This window comes from Tenrec ecaudatus, chromosome 18, assembly GCF_050624435.1.
Source record: "Tenrec ecaudatus isolate mTenEca1 chromosome 18, mTenEca1.hap1, whole genome shotgun sequence".
Taxonomy (NCBI): Eukaryota; Metazoa; Chordata; class Mammalia; order Afrosoricida; family Tenrecidae; genus Tenrec; species Tenrec ecaudatus.
This window is the reverse complement of record NC_134547.1, coordinates 22,783,278-22,805,309: the sequence shown is the minus strand read 5'-3', so window position 1 is coordinate 22,805,309 and position 22,032 is coordinate 22,783,278. Positions and strand designations below refer to the sequence as shown.

General features: G+C 38.8%; 1 protein-coding gene across 1 annotated transcript in view; it reads left to right on the top strand.

The window, feature by feature from the left end:
- Positions 1-22,032, top strand: part of LOC142431672 (uncharacterized) — a 107,856-nt gene that overhangs the window by 3,020 nt on the left and 82,804 nt on the right. The window contains exons 3-5 of the mRNA XM_075536685.1: positions 9,254-9,380; positions 9,657-9,752; positions 11,779-12,944. Of these exons, the coding sequence (XP_075392800.1) occupies positions 9,254-9,380; positions 9,657-9,752; positions 11,779-12,944 (1,389 nt within the window). The remainder of the gene's footprint in view (positions 1-9,253; positions 9,381-9,656; positions 9,753-11,778; positions 12,945-22,032) is intronic.

Here is a 22,032-nt window from a genome sequence, read left to right as displayed (position 1 = left end):
ATGGTGCCCGGCTATCAAAAGAGATAGTGTCTGGGGTCTTAAAGGCTTGAAGATAAACAAGCGGCCATCTAGCTCAGAAGCAAAAAAGCCCACATGGAAGAAGCACACCAGCCAGTGCGATCACGAGGTGCCAAAGGGACCAGGTATAAGGCATCATGCAAAAAAAAAAAAAAAAGAATATGTGTGTGTGTGTGTGTGTATATATATATATGTGTGTGTGTGTGTGTGTATATATATATATGTGTGTGTGTGTGTGTGTGTGTGTATACCATATTGAATGAAGGGGGAAGTGCAGAGTGGAGACCCAAGGCCCAAGTGTTGGCCACTGGAGATCCCCTCATAGAGGGGTTTAGGAGAGGAGATGGGTCAGTCAGGGTGCGAGGTAGTACCGATGAAGAGCACAGCTTTCCCCCAGATTCTGGATGCTTCCTCCCCCCAACTACCATGATCCGAATTCTACCTTGCAGGGCTGGATAGGGCAGAGGTTGTACACTGGTGCATATGGGAGCTGGAGGCACAGGGAATCCAGGGTGGATGATACCTTCAGGACCAAGGGTGTGAGGGGTGATGCTGGGAGAGTGGAGGGTGAGTGGGTTGGAAAGGGGGAACTGATTACAGGGATCCACATGTGACCTCCTCCCTGGGAGATGGACAGCAGAGAAGGGGGGGAAGGGAGACTCGGGATAGGGCAAGATATGACAAAATAACAATGTATAAATTACCAAGGGTACATGAGGGAGGGGGGAGCGGGAGGGAGAGGAAAAAAAGAGGACCTGATGCAAAGGGCTTAAGTGGAGAGCAAATGCTTTGAGAATGATTGGGGCAGGGAATGTGCGGATGTGCTTTATACAATTGATGTATGTATATGTATGGATTGTGATAAGAGTTGTATGAGTCCCTAATAAAATGTAAAAAAAGAAAAGGAAAAAAAAAAATTAAGAAAGAAAAGAAAATGATTAGGGCAAAGAATGTACAGATGTGCTTTATACAATTGATGTATGTATATGTATGGACTGTGATAAGAGTTGTATGAGCCCCTAATAAAACGTTTAAAACAAAAAAAGAGAGGAGTTTGGCATGCAAACATTTGAAATTTAGTAGCTTTGTGGCAGATGTATCTGATAGGCTGTTCTCTTTCTGGTGTATTACGTATTAATTCCAAGGCAGCAGGAGACACTGGCAATTGTCCAGACTCTTAAAGAAGAGTTTGGATAAGTGAAAAGTAGAGGTAATTCTTTATCCAGTACAACTTTAATTACAGAAGGCAATGCCGTACATCACTCGTTATGATCTACACATGGAAGACCTTTTCCAGTGAAACACAAGTAAACATCTCTGCTTTCAGCTATGATCCATTTGACGTCAGCAATGATAGTTCATTCCATGTTATCATCATAATTAAGGGCAATATACTGTTGATCTACTGCTTCATCTGTATTTGCATTATGCCCTGTAAAATTTTACTTTTATGTGTTATTAATGGCATTGGTCAATACTTTCTGCATATCGGGGTCATCTTTCTAAGGAATGGACACGGGTATCGATCTCTTCTAGCAGTTGACCAGGTGGCCCTAGTGAGTGCTTCTAGCATTGCACCGGTTTTTGGAAGCATTTCAGTAAAGTAGTAGGAACACTGAAAATAGATTTTTAAAATTCAAGAATAGCAATAGGTGTTAAGAGGCCTCAGAGTAATGCCCTGTCCGTGAAAGGTTTTTTAAAAATTAGATTTCTTTTTTCCTCAATTTTATGTTGAGTAAGGATGTTCACATTGTTGGTCTAATGTATGCTTTCATCATAGAAATGGATAACAAAAGGGACTCCTAAAAGACTTAACATACCTTGGACTGTCATATTAACCACCCAAGCAGGATAAAGCCCAGGTATGGGATTCTTCTTTTGGGTTTGGATTGGCAATGTTTGGGGGTCTTGATTATCTACCTAAAATAGGTGCTTCTATGGGGCGCATATTAGGGCAGTTCTACTGTGGAGAGGGATGGTTTGATTTATTAGTTCAAGCCAGTTTTCCATGAGATGGTTATAAACACGTGGTTGCCCTACTCAGCCAATTCAACATTTTTTTTTAATACAAAAAAGCTTTTTCTCTAGTCATGCTGTTAAATTGCTTGTAAAAACATTTTTCAAAGTCTGGGAGGAACATTAAATATAATAATAATCCTTCATTTTAATCTGGGTTAAACTGAAACATGGGACCTGGGACAACCCCAGGTGATGCCATAGTCCCGTATGAATGGCTTGTTCAGAGGTTAGCTTAAGAGTTGATGATAGCAGAGAGGACAAAACTATAATTCAATATAAGTGAAGCTAATGGATAGAAATTTTTAATATGACCAGATTTTGGAATTTAATGGTAAATCCAACAATGAGACAGGGTACCATTACTAGCTATTGACTGGGCTATTGAAACAAAAACATTCCTTTGTCATACATTAATAGTAGTTATGGGGAAGAGTTAAAGAACATTAATACAAACTCCATAATACAAAATTATTAACCAAAAATAATATAAGTAATTTAATAATAATAATAAATAATTTATTTCAAAAATAAATTCCTCCTCGATTTAAAGGCCTATATATTTTTAATAGAAAAACAGTGGTTATTGTGATTAGTAAAATACCAATGATCAATATTATCTAATAATTCTAGCATGAAAATAGTTAAATATCACTAACTTATGAATTGTGATGTACAGAATAAGGTCAATTTAAAAGATAAACGTCTTAGACAGGAGGCAGTGACCTCCAGGGGGGACATAAGGAATTAACACTATGGAAGAAATTTCCCAACATCAGGATAAGACAATTTAATGTAGTCCCTTAAGGATTACTCACACTTGTACGGACAGATGTTGAAGGGTTCAATAGCCTGCATATGGGAAGGAAATAAAGGAGTGTCTGTAAATCAGAAACGGAGCCCTGGTGGCGTAATTGTTAGGCATTGGGCTGAGATCTGACCCAGTTTGAAACCACCAGTGGCTCTGCTGGAGAAAAATCGGGCTTGCTAATCCCCTACACATTCACAGCCTGGGGACTCACAGGGGCAGTTCTATCCCCTGCGCTATAGGGTCGCTGTGAGTTGGCATCAACTCAATGGCAGTGAGAAAGAGAGATAAATTCGAAAGTAACAGATCTTTACATTTCAGCTGATAAATTCTGTTTGAAAAGATGTAATTCCCCTAGGGGTTTTCATATAATGTACCTTACCAGAGGAGAATACCAACTTGGAGAAGGATAATCAAGATAAATAGGAAAGCTAAGATTTTAGAGCACATTTCAGAAATTTTAGCTGTCTGCACAAGTCTTGTTCTGTGATCCTAGGGAAGTCATCCACTAGTCATACATTCAGGAGGCTGAGTTTCCGTTTGGGGCCTCCGTTGTTTTAAAATCTAGGTAGATACCACAGCCTTTTCCAAGTGGAGAGATGGCTCCAAGTCCCAATTCTGTCATTTAGTGGGACTAGGATTATTAAGAATTATATGTAACCCCTTTCAATAAGATTTTAGGACAAAAAAAAGACTTTAGGAAATTTCTTTGCTGATGACTTTTAAAATATATATATTTTAATTTAATATATGTCCTCTGGGACGATACCAGGCAGATTTGGGGATTTTGGTTTTTGGTCATCAAAGATGTTTTAGATCTGTGAAAACATTTCTTACAGTATTATTTTAAAGATGTACAATGTTTAATATTATAATCAGTATAACCAGCACCAGGGGGACCATTCACTGTTGAAGAACCACCCCTTCCCATCATGATCAGTTCAGCATATATTTCTTGGGAGTTCCTGATATTTCTGAATTTATTTTTGTCAGAATTTTGACATGAGCAAAACCATCATTTAATTCATAGGATTTTTTCCCATAGGATGTTTTGTAATCAACATAATGTTATTAGTTCCTGAAATAACCGATTCTGATATTAAGGGGAAAATGAAAACAAAATTATTTCCTAGACCAATAAATCACATCTGTTTTTGAACTGTCTTCCAAAATGGGCGCAGGTCTGCATCAACAGAGGCCTGCTGGAAATCCAAGGCAGATTCACAAGAGGACATGGAAAGTGCGATATCATAGCTGACATCAGGCAGAGTGTGGCTGAAAGCAGAAAGTACCAGAAAGATGTTTACTTGCATTTTATTGACTGCAAAGACGGTAGACCATTAGCAAACTCACGATAACATTGCGAAGAATAGGAATTCCTCTCAAGGATACTTCATTGTGCTCATGGGTAACCTGTATAAAGACAAATAGGCAGATGTTTGAACAGAATAAAGACACACTGAAGGGTTTAAAATGAAGAAATATGTGCTTCCGGGTTGTGTCTTTTCACTATCCTTATTCAGTCTGTAGCTGAGCAAGTGATGTGAGAAGCAGGCTGGGCATATGAAGAACACAGCACCAGGATAGGAGGAAGGCTCATTAGCAACCTGTGAGATGCAGATGACACAACCCTTGCATGCCGAAAGCCAAGATGACCCGAAGCATCTACTGATGAAGATAAAATACTCCAGGGTGGATTAAAACTCAATGGAAAGGAAACAAAAATGTTCACAACTGGACCAATAGCCAACCTCTTGGTGGGGGGTTAGATTTTATGGCAACTTTAATTTGTGTGCAAGTGTAGGGACGGAGTTCAGCCTGTCAACCTGGTGATGCCTCTTTGGGAGTGTGACCTTTTTCTAAGAAAGACACCAGAAATTTTTCCATCTTCCCCTTGGCACCTTCTTGCTGAGACTGTCAGCCTGCAGGGGAGGCACCAGGTGTTTTCAAGTGAAGTTTGTTCTTAGATCGAGGCCAGGTTCACCTACTCATACTTTATAAATTTTGAGTTTCTCTTACCGAGAACAACCAAATTTATTTGTATAGCTCTTGAACTCCAGATTTGTGGATCCAAATGCTTACTCAGTATTTGGCTGCCTAATATTAAGCCCAAATCAAGCACACTGTCATGAAGTTGATTTCAGTTTACAGTGAACCTCTGTAGGTTTTCCGATGTGTTGTTTTCATTAAGGACATCATGCTTGGTAAAGTAAAGGGGCAGTGACAAAGACGCAGGCCTTCAAAAAGATGGGTTGACACAACGGCTGCAACAATGGCTCAAATATGACAACAATTGTGAGGGTGGAAGAGGATCAGCTAATGTTTTGTTTTGTTGTACATAGGATCACTGTGCGTCAGAATCGACTCAACGGCACCTAACAACAACAACACTTCACTTTTCTGGTTTCTAATATCCATTATAATGGCTACCCAGAACTATAGACAAAATGTATGATTGTGAATTTTATTAAGGAAGTTAACTAGTTGTAATGCCAGTGAGCTATGTGCAGGATAGTCGTTTATCCGGATATGTTACCAAGCTCTTTCAGGTCTGCTAATAAATGCCCAAAGGGGTATTCCGTTCAGCTGGAAGCCCCTACCCCAAGGCAGGCAGCTCAAGTTCCATGGGTGAGCAAACCCAACTCCCTGACTTAGGTGCCCAAAGGCACCCCACTCCAGTAAGCTTCAGCCTGAAGGCACTCAGCCCCACTTCCATGAGTTAGCAAGCCCAGCTTCCCAAACTAAGTGCCCAGACACATCCCAATTTGGAAGCCAGCCTCCTGGACAAAAGCACTCAGCTTTTCTAGCTCAGTGGGTTGGGAAGCCTCCCACTCCGCTTCATGCCCCGGCTCCTGGGTCTGCTGCTGCTCCTCGAATGTCACAGCTATCTTCTGAGTCCAGGAGCTTCACGGTGCAGTGAGGGTAATGAGAGCCAGTCTACTGCTTCTCAGGGGGCTCATTTCATATACAGCAGGACAGCATTCCAGGGAATCCTGCTCACAGTGACTCACAGGGGAATCCTATTGAGAGGTTGGAGACCGAGGCGCAGAAGGAGATAAGGCTTAGGCGGGAATGAGAAGTAGAGAGAGGCTTTATTAAGGCCAGGGATAACTCCCGGACGAGTTCCCCAACCCAACGACTTAGGTCAGGGGAGTCGCAGCTTGTCAGTGAGGCTGTGGAAGATATATAGGGCTGGAGCTAAGGAAGTTTACATTGAGAGAAGGAAGGGGGATTTTTTTTATCAATTGCAGCTCCAGGGCCTTGGGTCAGGATGCAACCCATGGGAAGTCATCTTGGTTGCAAACCTGGAGTGCTGGGAAAGGGGCTATTCAAACCGGCCCGGGAAGAAAAATTGCTTCCTGGGGTGCTGGGGAAGGGGCAGCACAAAGACACAAACCAGGCCTGGAGAGATAAGCTCCTTGGAGTGTTGGGGCAGGAGTTGCATAGTCCAACAGGTCATCCATCCTCCTGAGAGGCTGGGAATGGGGGCTTTGAGGTTTCATCTTCCTGAAGAGCCGGAGAGGAGGTGGGGGCTGCCCGGACGGGCTCCAGCCCAAACACCTATTAGTATCTTTCCACCTTCTTACCAGACTCATGCAGGGAAAGGCCGTTTGGTGCGAGTTAGAGATTTTGGCTAGAAGAGCCACAGTGAATTCATTCCCCTGCATCAAAGACTACCGTCTTTCTGGGAGCAGACAACTCCCTCTTCCTCCACCACCCCCCTCTCTCCCCCCCCCCCATGGATTGGCTATTTTAAGCTACCAACCTTGCCGTTAACAGCCCAACCCTTGTCTCCCAGTACCATTGAAGCCCCTTAAACTTAAACAGCTTAAAACTCAATGATGCGCTAGAGCCTAAATCCTACAGCACTTGGTCTATGGAAGACTGCGGTCTATAGCCAGGGGCCCTAACGCCACTTTCAGTCTTGAAATAGTTCAGATGCCATTTAATTAGGTTACTTTCCCGTATGTGCTGACCATTAAGCCAGCAATGTGGCTAGACTTAAGTCTGGGGTGAGTTCAGGGAAGGGAAGTTTGCCTTCAGTAAGAGAGTGGTTCAAAGTTGATTAACTAGTTTGCAGAGAGTGCTCATACAAAATCTTGCCTGGGTCTTTACCAAATGCCGGCAATCAAATGCATGTTATGTAATTTAAGTTGTGGGTCCCGTTATTGTCTTGTAAGCAGCCATCTTGTAGCTAAGACTTTGAGTGTCATGATTGAACCATATCCTGATGGCTGTGTAACTGAAGCCCCGATCCTGTGATCTATGTTGATCTGTAGGTCCCGTAATAATAGCCCTTTCCTCATTTCTCTAGTCCTGCCTGCAACAGTGATGGGCTGAATTGCCACCAATCTTGTGGTGATTTCCTTTGTTCTTGAATATGTATAGTAAACACCCCTGCCTGTGACTCTTCAGACTTTCTACACTATGTGCTTGCTGATGGGTTTCTTACCAAGCCAGGTCTCCCTCTGTGAAGCTGAAGACAATTACAGAGATGGATGTAAGTGAAAGCAGAAATCGTTACTTTGGTTGAACAAGTAGTTGCAAGGCAGGACTACCAAGACAAGTTCCCCCAAAAGGGAGATTTGCAGTTTTATGCATATACACCGAGAAGTAAACTACATGGCTTATGAACATGTAGTAGATGTCTGAAGAATAATCATGAATATTCATTAGGATGGAGTTGGGATTCTTGACCAGAAATGGCTTATTAGATGTCTCACTTTCAAATGTTGTCCTTTTACTTTCAAATTTTATCTTCTCGCTTTCAATTGTCCAAGTTGGTCTAGTGAGTTATTCTTTGACCAAAGTTCTTTCATTTTGGGTTGGCTTCAGGTTGTGAGTGTCCTTTCTGCACATGTTTGGCAGGCCAAACCTGGTTCTAATGTATACTGCTTGCCGTGTGGCAACAAATACTTTGCTGGGAGGAAAGAGTTCAAAAGAGACAGGTTATCAGTAAGGAACCAAAACCAAAAAATCAAACTGACTGCCCTTGAGTCCATTTTGACTCATCACAACCCCACTGAACAGAGTAGAACGGCTCTAGGGTTTCCAGGGCTTTAAATCAGGGGTCCTCAAATGTTTTAAACAGGGGGCCAGTTCACTGTCCCTCAGACCCATTAGAGGGCCAGACTATAGCTTAAAAAAAAACAAACAAAACTATGAACAAATTCCTATGCACTCTGCACATATCTTATTTTGAAGTAAAAAAACAAACGGGGCAAAAACACATGTGGCCCGCGGGCCATAGTTTAAGGACGCCTGCATTAAATCCTTACCGGAGAATCCATCCTCCTCTTTGTCCGTCCAACTGCTGACTTTGCAGTTAGCAGCCCAACACCTAACCAACTACACCAAGGTGGCTCCTTTCAGGAAGGAGAATTCCGGTTAATTACGGGCAATACATGAAGTATATATCTTTCCACATCTCGTAGCAGCACCTCTTCTATCCTAAGGATAAGTTCATTGAGAAAAATGTGGCATTGACAATGCTAAACAGAGTGGAAACAGTTTGGGCAGTGGTCTCAGTTTCCCTCACCCAGATGATTGTTTTCTCTCTGCCCTGTTTAAGGCTCCATAAAAGGTTTGAATCTGGGGTCTTGTTCCCCTAGCACAGTGAAAGTTGGGGCTATGCCAGACAGATAACGTGGTGTTCTGCAAATAACCCTAGAAATAGCCTGAGTAGGGCATTTCCTGCTGCTCTCCGCTCTGCCCACGTGTTGCTCTGCTTGCTGTGCCGCCATCATCTCCCCAAACCTGCCGTTGTGATTAGCTGGAGGAGCCATGAGCAGACCCACACCAGCGCTGAGATGTTCCACTGCCACTCGATCCACAGACTTTTCACCCACTGTCCTGTGATCTTCCTGCATTTGGTGTCTTTGCGTGTGTTGTGTGAGTCTGAAGAGGAATTTATAGACTGGTATTGGTATATAGGCTAATATCAGACTTATGGACTTGATCTGGACTGGGCTGGGATGTTTTATTAATATACAATTACTCTTTGATATAGCACTCTTTCTTATACACCTATGAAGGAATTTGCTTCTCTAATCAACCCAGACTAACACAAGGATATTTAGAAATAGAGAAATGCTAACAAATTATAACCCCAAACAAAACAAAATAAAAATCTCTACGGAGCAGGTCCAGTTTGCAACACATGGCATGCAAGTCAGAATTGATTCTAAGGCAAGGTTGTTTGCTTTTTTATTATTATTGGATAAAGAGAAAGCGATGTCAGGGAACTGGGAGAGGGCGATTGCTACTCTTTATAGTGTACTAGGAGAAGTACAAAGACCCTGAGGGAGAACATGCTGGATATATCTGCGGATATAACACCAGCATACATGGAGCAGAGTGAAAGATACAAGTATGGGAAGAAGTGGGTTTATCTAATTTATTTTATTTTAGGAGCTAGTGACCTTCAGAGATGTGGCTGTAGACTTTTCCCAAGAGGAGTGGGATTGCCTGGATTCTTCTCAGAAGCATTTGTACAGCAATGTGATGCTGGAGAACTACAGGATTCTGGTGTCACTGGGTAAGAATACAAATTTCACGTCTATTCCTAAGGAGCTCTTTGATACTGGCGGATGTTTGGATAGCATCTGAAATACTTGACTGATGGATACTTTCTATGCCAAAGAAGTGATTTCATTTTAGTGGAGCTGGCCTTGCTAACTTATGACTGAAGTTTCATTTTCTCTATTCTTCTAAGAAATGTCCTAAATACATATTTCTCTGACTTACTGCAAACTCACTCTTCCCTGATAATCGAAGGATTGAATGTAAATCTGATTTATTTTGATGTTTGCAGGACTTTGTTTTTCAAAGCCAAGTGTGATATTAATGTTGGAGCACGGAAAAGAGCCCTGGATGGTGAAGCGAGAACTGACTACAGGTCTGTGTTCAGGTGAGTAAAGAGAAAACAATCAGGCAAATTATTTCTCAAGTGACGGCTCAACTTGACTCAACATTGAGCCCCCTTTCACTATACTTTGTTGAAATAGTCTTCTCAAATGTTCTAGGTCTTGGAGCCAAGCTCCATTCTTTCTAAGTTGTACTATGACTCAGAATATAATCTTGACATTTGTTGGTGCTTGAAAAGAATGTGTGCTCTTCTGTTCTTGAGTAGAGGGTTCTATAACTGTGAACTTGATCTCCTTGGTTGGTGGTATTGTTTACATCGATATCCTTACTGATTTCCTTCCCACTTGTTATATAAATAAATCCAAGGATAGATAAGCTGTGACTAGTTGTGAGAATATCATTAGAATTGGGACTTACAAGATAGAGTGTCCACATGTTCCTGGTGGAGAAGTGGTAAGGGAGTGGCAACAGATTTAAAATTCAACCCTGGCCTTCCTGAAGGTCATTATGAAGGTATAATTTTCAAAAGAGAATAGAATGTAATATATTTAAGAATTTTCTAGTATGATCTATAACTTCAATATTTAGATGTATGGTATGTTTAACTCCATTTGTACTTTTTCTAATGGCCCTGAAATGTAGGAATAGTTCTACTTATATACTTTTAGATCTCTATCTAAATTTTTTATTTTGTACAGTGCCGCAGCCATGCTGTTTTCATTTCTCCTGGTTTGTAATTTATAGTCTTCATTGATTTACCTTTTTGTAAAAGATCAGAATTTTTTCTTAAAGATGAAAGAAGTCTGTTAAAGATTTTATTGGAATTGAGTGGAAATAATAGTGAGACTTGATTTATTATGTTATGGATTCATCATATACAAAAATAATATTTGTATCACCCTTATTCGGACATTTTAAAATTCCTAATAACTTTAAATTTGGAGGGTTATTTATTTGTTTGCTCATTACTTGTAAAATTCATTTCTAGCATTTTGTTTTATTTTTTTCTTTCTAGAGTGTTATTACCATTGTTAATAATGTCTTTATAGTCCATCATTGCTGATGGCTTTTCCATTATTTCACTGTTCGGGCATAAACTTTGAGGAAATGCTTGTCTCTTCTTTTTCTATCTCATTCCCCACAGTATATTTAGAATCTGACCACCTTGCCCTCGTTTCTGAATCACGGTATCTCTGTCCTGGATTAATATTATAAAGAATTTCCTTCTCTCTTTGTTCCCTACTTACAATATGTTCACAAAACAGAGAGTTGGGATTGTAGCCCTTTACTCAAATCATTTTAGTGCTGTCCATTTCACTCAGAGAATTAGCTAGATTGACAGGAGCCCTGTAAGGCTTAAGTAACCTGGTAACCCATGACATCCTGCCTCCACATCCTACTACTCACTCCCCTCAAACATACCAGACCCCTAGCTGCTTTGTGGCCTTTAATCCAGCTCTTCTGCCCAGAGTGCTCTTTCCTTAGTTTTTTAAATGACTAAGTATAGTCACTTCACATCTTTGCTTAAATGTTAGTTTATCAATAATTTTTACCTCTGACATGCCTCACACTCCTGTTCTCTTTAGCCTTGCTTTTCTTTGTGTGTAGGACTTATTACCTTCTACATGTAAGTAACATTACTTTTTATCATGTGTTTTCGGTGTCCCTAAGAATTAAGGTCAATAAAGGTGAGCATCTTTGTTTTGTTTACGAGGACATAAAAATATATACGACAGTACCTGGTAGATATTTGTTCAATGAATGTTCTTGAGTAGAGCAGCTGTAAGAATGGACATTATTTCAGTACTTGTACTATTAGTATAGGCATCACTTTTTAGCTGAGCCAGACCACCTTCATCATGTATTCGTGCTTGTCCTGAAATTCACCTCACTGATTGTCTCATAAATTAATTCATTTCTCCTCAGGTTTCTTTGTGAGTTATTTAGATCTTGCACATTTAAGAATTATAAAAGCAATGTTCTTCTGGGTTTAATTTGCTATGAAATTTTTATACATCGTTTTATGAATGTACATTCTAATAGAGAAGACTTTTCTTATCCTTTTTCAGGCTGGGAATCTATGTGTGAGACTGAAGAATTACCCCACAAACAGGCCATATATGAAAAAGAATCATCCCAGAAGATAATAGAAAAACTTACAAGCTGTGGCCTTGAATACTCCAGTTTAAAAGATGAATGGAAAGGTCACAGCCATTTTGAGGGGCAACTAAGAAATCAGAAGACATATTTTAAAGAAGAGACAATGACTCATGAAGAAACCCGTGTTGATAAAAGAGGACAAGAATTTAACAAATCTTGGGGAAGCTTCTATCAGAACATACTTTTTCATAAACAACAGATAATCCCCAAAGAGGAGGAAGTACATAGGCCTGACACATATAAGAAAAGCTTCAAAAAAAATCTAATGGGCATTAATCCCAAGAGTGTCTATGTAGAGAAGAAACTTTTGAAATGTAATGACTGTGAAAAAGTCTTCAGCCAGAGCTCATCCCTCACTCTTCATCAAAGAATTCACACTGGAGAGAAACCATATAAATGTATAGAATGTGGAAAAGCCTTCAGCCAGAGATCAAATCTTGTTCAGCATCAAAGGGTTCATACTGGAGAAAAACCCTATGAATGTAAGCAGTGTAACAAAGCCTTCAGTCAGAATGCACATCTAGTTCAACATATTAGAGTTCACACTGGAGAAAAACCTTATGAATGTAGGGTTTGTAGGAAAGCCTTTAGCCAGTTTGCTTACCTTGCTCAACATCAGAGAGTTCATACTGGAGAGAAACCCTATGAATGTATTGAATGTGGGAAAGCATTTAGCAATAGATCATCTATTGCCCAACACCAGAGAGTTCACACTGGAGAGAAACCTTATCAGTGTAATGTCTGTGGAAAAGCATTTAGTCTGCGTGCATATCTTACTGTACATCAGAGAATACATACTGGAGAGAGACCATATAAATGTAAGGAGTGTGGGAAGGCCTTCAGCCAGAATTCACACCTTGCCCAGCATCAGAGAATACATACTGGAGAAAAACCTTATATATGTCAGGAATGTGGGAAGGCCTTCAGCCAGATTGCTTACCTTGCTCAACATCAGAGAGTTCATACAGGAGAAAAACCTTATGAGTGTATTAAATGTGGGAAGGCTTTTAGCAATGACTCGTCTCTCACTCAACATCAGAGGGTGCATACTGGAGAGAAACCTTATGAATGTAATGTTTGTGGGAAAGCCTTCAGTTATTGTGGATCTCTTGCCCAACATCAGAGAATTCACACTGGAGAAAGACCCTATGAATGTAAGGAATGCAAAAAAACCTTCAGACAGCATGCACACCTTGCTCATCATCAGAAAATTCACATTGTGGAATCACTCTCGCCACCCAAACCAATTAGTCCTCAAATCCTATAGCTTTTATCCTCCAAGTCTGGAATATATCCTCGCTCGCTTTCTCGCTCGCTCATGTTGTCACTTCAACCAAGATTTATCTTATCTGGGCAACTGCTATCATTTCCTAAAGGATTTCTTTTATCTGCTTTTGTTCACCTTAAAGTCATTTCCACAAGGCATCCAGATCTTTTAAAAATATAAGAATACACATGTTATCAATGGTGCAGAAGTTAGAAGTGCTCAGCTGCTAACTGAAATGCCAGTTCCCCTGCTGGAGAAAGATGTGGCAGTCTACTTCCATAAAGATAACAGCCTTGGAAACTCTATAAGTCAGTCCTCCTCTGTCTGCGAGGGCCACTATGGGTTGGAATCACCTTTATAGCAGTGGCAGATTGTTGTGGTTTTTGTTTTTATTGTTCTTGAGCTAATATCCACAATCTTAAAAATTGTGTATGAGATGCTCCCCTGCCTGATTTGTACTAGAATTCAACCCTATTTTATTTCAATCTTCTTCTCTGAGTGCTAAGCACTTCATATGACTAAGAATTTAGATTATGGAAAGATCATTGTTCTGCCACTATTGTGGCACTGTATGACAATTTGTTTGACTTCCAAAAATCTCAGGGTTTTCTTTAATTAGTAAAAGAGGCAATAAATGATGGTATGTACTAGAAATGTAAGTATTAACTGAAGTATTAGTTTCCATTGTAGATTTATGAATAAATAAGAAGTCTGCATATAAAGTACTTCACAAAATGCCTCATGTAAGCAGATGCTCAATAAATAATAACTGATATGTATCAAGTGCCTACTACGCACCATACTGTGCAAAGTACTCAACATGTATTAGCTAATTTACTCCTTACAGCTAAGACAAGACGTCCTGGTAAGCCATGTAAAGCATCCCTGGGAAGTATTAGGTTAGAACTAAGAAAGCCTAAAGATTGTAGAACATAAGTGAGAGTCTCTGTACCTTAATGGATAATAAAGTACAAATATAGTACTTATAACTGGTTTTAGGAGGGTTTTAATGAGAATAGATTGGATGATGGCGTTCTTGCTGTTAGATGCTATCAAGTCTTTTCTGATTCATAGCAACCCTATGTACAATAGAGCAAATATTATCTGATCCTGTGCCATCTCCACAGTTGTTAACTCTGAGTCCATTGTTGCAGCCACTATGTCAATTCATCTCATTGAGGGTCTTCACGAAGCATGATAGTCTTCCTTCACTAGTGACTTATCTCTCCTGGTAACATGTCCAAAATATGTGAGATAAAGTCTCACCATCCTCATTTCTTGTTCTTCCAAGGCATATTTGGTAGTCCATGTTGTTGTAGTTAGGTACCATTGAATTAGTTCCTACTCATAGCAAATCTTGTAGGACAGAATGAAATACTGCCTGATCTTGTGCCATCTTAACAATTGTTTGAGCCCATTGTTGCAGCCATTGTGCCAACTCAATGAGCATGCACTTGTCTGTGGCCCATTACTCTGTCAACTGATCCCTGGCGGTGCAGTGGATTAAGTATTGGACTCTAACTCAAGGTCAACAGTTTGAACCCAATAGTTGCTCCTTGGGAGAAAGAGGAGATAGTCAGCTGCTCTAAAGATTTACAACCTCAGAGAACCTAGTGAGCAGTTCTACTCTGCTATAGGGTCACTAAGAGTCAGACTGACTTAGTGGTAGTTGGTGTACTTAGTAAGTATGATGTCCTACTCCAGGGATTGATCCCTCCTGATAGCATGCCCAAAGTACATGAAATGAAGCCTTGCTGGTCTTGCTTTTAAGGAGCATTCTGACTGCATTTCTAAGATTTGTTTCTCATACTCCACGGTATAGTCAATATTCTTTGCCAGCACCATAATTCAAAGCCATCAATTCTTTGATCTTCCTTATTCATTTTTCAGCTTTTGTATGAATTTAAGGCAGTTGACCATGCAAAGGTATTGGACAGTGTGGATTATATCAAATTATGGATTATATTGCAAAGAGTGAATTTTGGGATACTTAATTATGTATTTGTGGGACATAAGCATAGACAAGAGGATAAACACTGCATGGTTTAAAACCCAAGAAAGATGTGCATCAGTGTTGTATCCTTTCACTATACATATTTGATCTGTATGCTGAACAGATAACCAGAGAGCCTGTACTATATGAAGAATGGATTGGCACATCAGTTGAAATAAGGAAAATAAATAAAATTTGGGATTCACTGAAATGTAGAATTTCTGTTTAGCTTACATCACAATTAACTCTAAAAACCCACTAAACATGAAAACTCATACTTTCCCGTAAAAAGGCACTAGACTCTCACAATCATTTAGATGATTTCTAACACATTTAAACTGTTCCACTATAGAAAAAGTGGAAAGTGTCCAAAGTTTTGGTTCATTTGTTGAAAAACTGAAAAGGAACTTGAAGGAAGAAAACAGATAGGTTGGCTTTCATTCATTCAATGAATATTGAGTAGCTACCATTTGCCAAAGATGCCCCGGTGAAGCAGTGGTTTAAGGGCTTAGCTGCTAACTGGAAGGTCAGTCATTTGAACCTCTCAGCTTCTTCAAGGAAGTAAAGACCTAGCAATGTGCTCTGTAGAGATGACAGTCAAGAAACCCTGTGAACGGCTCTGTCTTACAGGGTTGCTATGAGTCAGAATGGACCTGATGGCACACTACCATAGTAACTTGCCACACATTGGTTTGGATACAAGGAGACAATGAATAAAAAAGACCGTGTCCTAAACAGGATAAATTGTAGCGATGGAGACGGTATTAATGTTTACATAGTAATATTTAATAGTGATACTTAAATATAAAAACATAAATCTCCTAATACCAGAAAACCGCAAAATAATACAAATATAATTTGAGAACTAGACTGAAGAAACAACATACAAAATGAACAGCTCTTTACATACACTGCAATCCAAACCAAATTACTCAATACACAAGTGTACTCTGAAATTCGTCTATGAAGTATAAATTTTTAAGGATACAAAGAAATTTATTGAATATTATCTATGTGTAGAGCTCTTGTATATAATATGGTGGTTCATGTCAGGTGACAATGGATGAATTTGTTGTATTAGAATAATTGACTACATGCATTAATAGTAAGGGCAATGCCAAATAAAATAACGAACTCTTTCAAAAGCATCACATTGGCAAAAATTCCATAGCAATTATGGAAAAAATGTGGTGCTTTAGGAATTTCCACAACAGTGCCATTAGAACTAACTGTATTTAGAACAATTGGGTAACATCCAGTAAAGTGAATACTATTGAAATCCCAATTCCACACTTAAAATTACACCCCCAGTATGTGCAGGAAGACACACATGAATGGAGGTCCACTGAAGCATTGTGAGAATGAAAATTGAAAACAACTTAAATAAGGCTTAATATATGTTAGAAGGATGAACTAGAGTTAATTTTATTAACATGGATAAATCTCAAAAAACAGTATTGAGATAGAACTTGAAAGTGTTTTTAATGATATAATATCAGTTGTTTATATAAAGTAAAAACATGTAAATCAATGTTATATCTTTATCATGGCTAAATGCTAAACATTCATGAAAATAAACTTGAAACAGAAACCTGGGGAGGGAAAAAATTAGATTGGAGGAAGAATGCAAGGGAAATTCTTTTTAAAATATTCCAAATGTGGCTAATTTTTATGGATACAATATTATAGGTCCTTTTCTCTGCACCTTTCTGTATATTTAAACTTTCATAATTAAAAAATAAAGAACACTTAAAGGATTTACCTTGTAAGCCATTTCCTTACTGTATACTAGACCTGCCACCTTCCCCCCCCCCCCAGAAAGCAGCTGCAATGCCATGTTTCTAATATACCCTTGTTTTACATTGAGTTATAATCCCCACTGAAGGCTGCCGTCCTTGATCATAACGAGCAAGGGCTTCAAGTCAATTTCAGCAAGCAAGGTTGTGCCATCTGCATATTACAGCTTGTTAATAAGCCTACCTCCAATCCTGATGCCACATTCTTCTCCATGGAGTCATGTAATTGCTATTCAAATAGTGCCTTGAAAATCCACCCTTTAGAATTGAGTGACTTAGGTTTACTGAGGGGATTGGTTGATTCATCGTCCTGTTTAAAGGACATGCCTTGAAATGGACAAGGTGTTTGTTGGTATAAATGGCAATTCCAAAAAGGCAAGGGCAGAGAGGCATAAATTGAACAACATAGAAGCTAGACCTTTATGAAAAATAAGTAGAGAAAATTACTAAACATTAGAAAAAACTTCAAGAATTCAAGAAAGACAGATTGTAACTGATGACACCAAATGGAACAATTATTGAAAGATAAAAGGAGAAAGCTTTAAAAGCTCTAAAAAAATTTTCTTAGTGCATTGAAAAAAATCCTGGAAACATTTTTAAAAGGTTACTCAAGGGGAAAGGAAGAAGAAAAAAATTAACAGAATGGACATGTAGACATTGTGATATCTATTTAGAAAATCATACAAAAAGTCAAAGGGCAGGGGATATCAACAACTTAATTTTAAGAAGTAAGATATCTGATCCTATTGGGAAGTAGAGAACGGGACTCCATCTCACTGAGTGCAGCTTACTCTTGAGATCCTGCCTCGCTATGCTTTGCTATTGTGTAGCAGCCACGGAAGGAAATAAACCAAGCATAAGTAAAATATGTCATTTTATTGGCAGAAATGGAAATGGGACCTCTTTGAAGAGGAATTCAGCAACATCTACAAAAATGATAAAATAACAATGACATAATCATTTGTATCTTTTGCATATATAAATACAAGAAAAAGATTCACTCGGTGCTGAAAAATGAAACAGCACGGGAAGAAAAGAAGCTGGCCAGAATATTAAATGCAGTTTGATTGAAATAGTAAGTTAAATGTAGTTTATTTTTCATTTCTCAAAAGGAGATTCCATTTTTCCTCCTTGTACTCTTCCTTCTGCTCTTGTCACTGTGTGATTATTTTCTTTTTAGCACCTAGTTATTGTCTTCCTGACACCTAAAAACATATTAGTTCTGTTTTTTAAACATTCCCTCACCCTTTTTTTCTCAGTATTCCCTCCTTAACTGCTATTATTACTTCTTAAGACTTCAACAACCACTTCTATGCTTTTAGGAACACAATTATTTTTCTAGCCTGGAAGATCTGAAATCCAGCTTCATTGATCCACTTGAATTTTCTACTCATATGTCAATCCTTAAATATTCTAAGCCATCAAATTTTACCAAGCCATCTCTTTATCTGGATTTCTTTTTACATGCAAAGGCCACAGTTTCCTTCCAATGTAAGCAAAACTAAAATTTAAATTCTTTAGCTCCTCAGCTTATCTGCTTGAAAATGTATTTTGGAAATTTATCATAGATATGGTATCTATTTTTCATTGTTTCAGGGCCACCTTACTATTTTTGGTGAAGTTGAATGTTCTCTATAAAGATCAAGCACTTTTATTGGATTTGTTCTTATGAACCTTTTAATTTTGTTGTTGATAATGTAAATAGCATTGTTGGATTTTTTTTTTTAGCAAGCTAACAGTATTCTGCAAGCAATGGGGACTCCATACAAGTTGTTAAAATAAGGTTTGTTTTTTTTTCCTTGTTTGCCTTTTAAAATATGTGTATTGTAGAAAGAAGCAAACAGCAAAAAACAAAACATAAAAGGTATCCAAAATCACTTTGATGATTCGACAGTTACAATTTGACCAGCCTTTCTACGTCCTAGGTGTGTATGTAGATAATTGAGCTGTTTGCTCACAAGGTGGTTGAGGTCACACAATATGAATTCATAAATATGTACCATTTTGAAGTCCAAAGCCATGGGTACTTTGACAAGCCAGAATATATTAGGTTGAGTCTATCAAGAAAAGAAACAAACAACCAAAAAATCCTCTGCTTTTATAGGAGAAAATTTTTTTTATAAAAGACAACTATAGTAACTGGCCTCTATGGCAGTGAATTTGGTTAAGTTTTTTTTATTTTAACATACTTTGGACATTAGGATTTGTTTGTCCTTTAACATGCAGCAATATCTCATAACTGAAATGAACGTATGAAACCATGTTTAGGCAACTTGTCTAACTCCCAGTCATAGAACCCTCTCCTTTCGATCTTCTTTCCCACTCCCCACCACTGTTCAGTACACTGCCTCCAAGACATCAGAAGGAACACTTCCATTTCCCCAAGCTCAAGCATTTCTATGAAACAACAAAAGAAGAGAGAAACTATTTGAACAGTGTTATTTTACATCCTCTCAACATATGTTGGGCGTTTCTAAACATCTAGAATGACTATTTCTAGTTGTTTCCAACAAGGATTGAAATGTGTCCACTATACATAAAAGCAGTGTTGAACACAACACAATTGTAGCAAAGGCTAGAATGTGAAGGTGTTTTCTAAAAAACATTATGGTCTAAAATCCCTCCCCCTTCTCACCTCTATCAACTCAGTGAACAAAAATAAGCATATGTATACTTCTAGGGGATTTAAAACAATTTTCTTTAAAAAAAAACAAAACAATTTTCTTTTCCCAAGTCCTCCCTCTGAATGGGAACATAAAATGTTCGTCTGAAGGCAGCACCATTCCTCTTGATTGTTTCATTCTCCGCATAGTAACCCGTACCATTTTCTGATTCAGACTGGCCAATGCCAGTCCATTTCAGCTCACTAATGCCTAGAATATCCTTCTTTGTGTGTTCCATTTCATTTTTAATGACTTCCAATTTTCCTAGATTCATATTTCATACAATCCAAGTGCCCCTTATTAATTGATGTCTGCAGCTGCTGCTTCTCATGTTGAGTCCTGCCCCATCAGCAAATGAAAGTCCTGAAGGCTTTCCTCCCTCGGAGTCACTATGGTTCACTCCACTCTGAGAGGGCAACTCCTGCTCTGTCTTCTTCGGAGTGCTTTCTGACCTCACACGCTCATCTTCTGGCACTGCCTCCAACCGTGTTCTGCTTCTTGTCAATATCTGACAATGTTTTTATTCTGTCCACAAGATTTCTAGTGGTTAATTCCTCAGAAGTAGATAGCCTGTTTCTTCTTCCTAATCTGTTCTCCATCTGGAAGCTGCCCCCAAACCTGTTCACTTTGAGTGACCCGGCTGGCATTTGGACTCCCCGTGACATACCTTTCATCATCATAGTATCACCTAAGCCATCAAAGTGTGACAAACTGACAGACAAGTGCCGAACATCTAGAAACTACATTCTGCAAAGTTAGGACTCCTTTGTCCATTATATATATTCCACTCTGCAAAGCAAAGTGCTTATAATGATTTGGGCTGAGACTGTCCAAATATGAACACACTAGCATATTCTCTTTTGTAGTTCCTTCCCTCCTGCCTCTTCCAAACCAAGAACAAGAATTGACATTGGTATGCCATCCAGAGGGGTTTAACAATCCCATCCCCCCAAAAAACCTTTCCTGTGAATTTTAGCAGGAAGATATATACAAAGTGATATGTTACTGCTACTGCTTCTTGTAACATATGTTGGGCCTTTCTAAACATCCAGATAGACTAGATGCTTCAAATAAGGACTGTTGGTCCACTGTATACACAGCATATTATACAGTTTTGGGGGAAATCTGTATACATGTAAAAATAGTTATAATATTAAAGTGTCTTCAAAATATGAACATGGCTTTGTAGACCATTCCCTTCTCTCCCTCCTGTGCTGAGCAAGGGAGCTATAAATGCTCCACTTTCAGAAGACTTTAAAGAATTTTAACATAAAATGTACTAGTTTTATTAAGTCTAATTTTGCTATACACTGGCAACCTCTTTAACATCTAGGATGATGTAGTTATAAATTATGACTCATCTATCCTTCATATACACTATATACACAGGAAAGTAAAACAATTCACAAACATAAGCAACAGTGGGTTATTCTTGCCTCACTATAAACACACTGGCATAGAGCCTTTTCCATCCTCTTTTCCTCCCGCCTCCTCAGAACCGTACACATATACACAACAACAAAAACAATAACAGGTGTACTACTCAAAGAGGTGATTCAAACATTCAACTTAAAAAGCTGAAAACAACCCCCATCACCCAATATTTCATATGAATTTTAACAGACTGACAAAATGTATTACTTTATTATTTCTACTTTTGACTTGTATCAAGCACTTAAGAACCTCCCGAAAGACTAGATTCTTTTTAAGTTCTTATTATTTGCCAACTATATATAGAGGACAATAATCAAAAAAATATAAACTCACTGCTATCGAGTTGATTCCACCCCATGGTGACCCTATAGGACAGTGTGGAATTTCCAAGATGGTAATTGCTTACGGTAGAAGAAAATTTCATTTTTCTCCCGTGAAGGGGCTGGTAGTTCAAACTGCTGGCCTTGCAGTTAGTAGCAAAGATGTAACAACTATGCCACCAGGACTCTCCACAAATAACAGTAGACAAAATTTGAAAATTTTTTTCCAGTCCGGAATAGAACTTTCTTCCTTTGTTCTTAATGGCTGCCTGATCCTCTTCTTCAAACCCACTGAACATTCATGGGGATATGTCCCTACAAGAGGTGGTCTAACAATTCCATTTAAGGTCATTTCGAGAAGTCATTTTACATATATTTTAAGCAAATGGACATTTCCAAGACATATGATTTTCTAACTCTCCTTTAAAAAAATTTTTTTTAATTGGGAGTCCTTACATCTCATCACAATCCATATATTCATCCAGTGTGTCAAGCACATTTGCACATATGTCGCCATCATCATTTTCAAAGCATTCTCTTCCCACTTGAGTCCCTGATATCATTTCCCCATTTCTTCCCACCCACCCTCATGAACCCTTGATAATTTATAAATTATTATTATATTTTCATGTCTTACACTGATTGATGTCTCCCTTCACCCACTTTTCTGTTGTCCATTCCCCTGGGAGG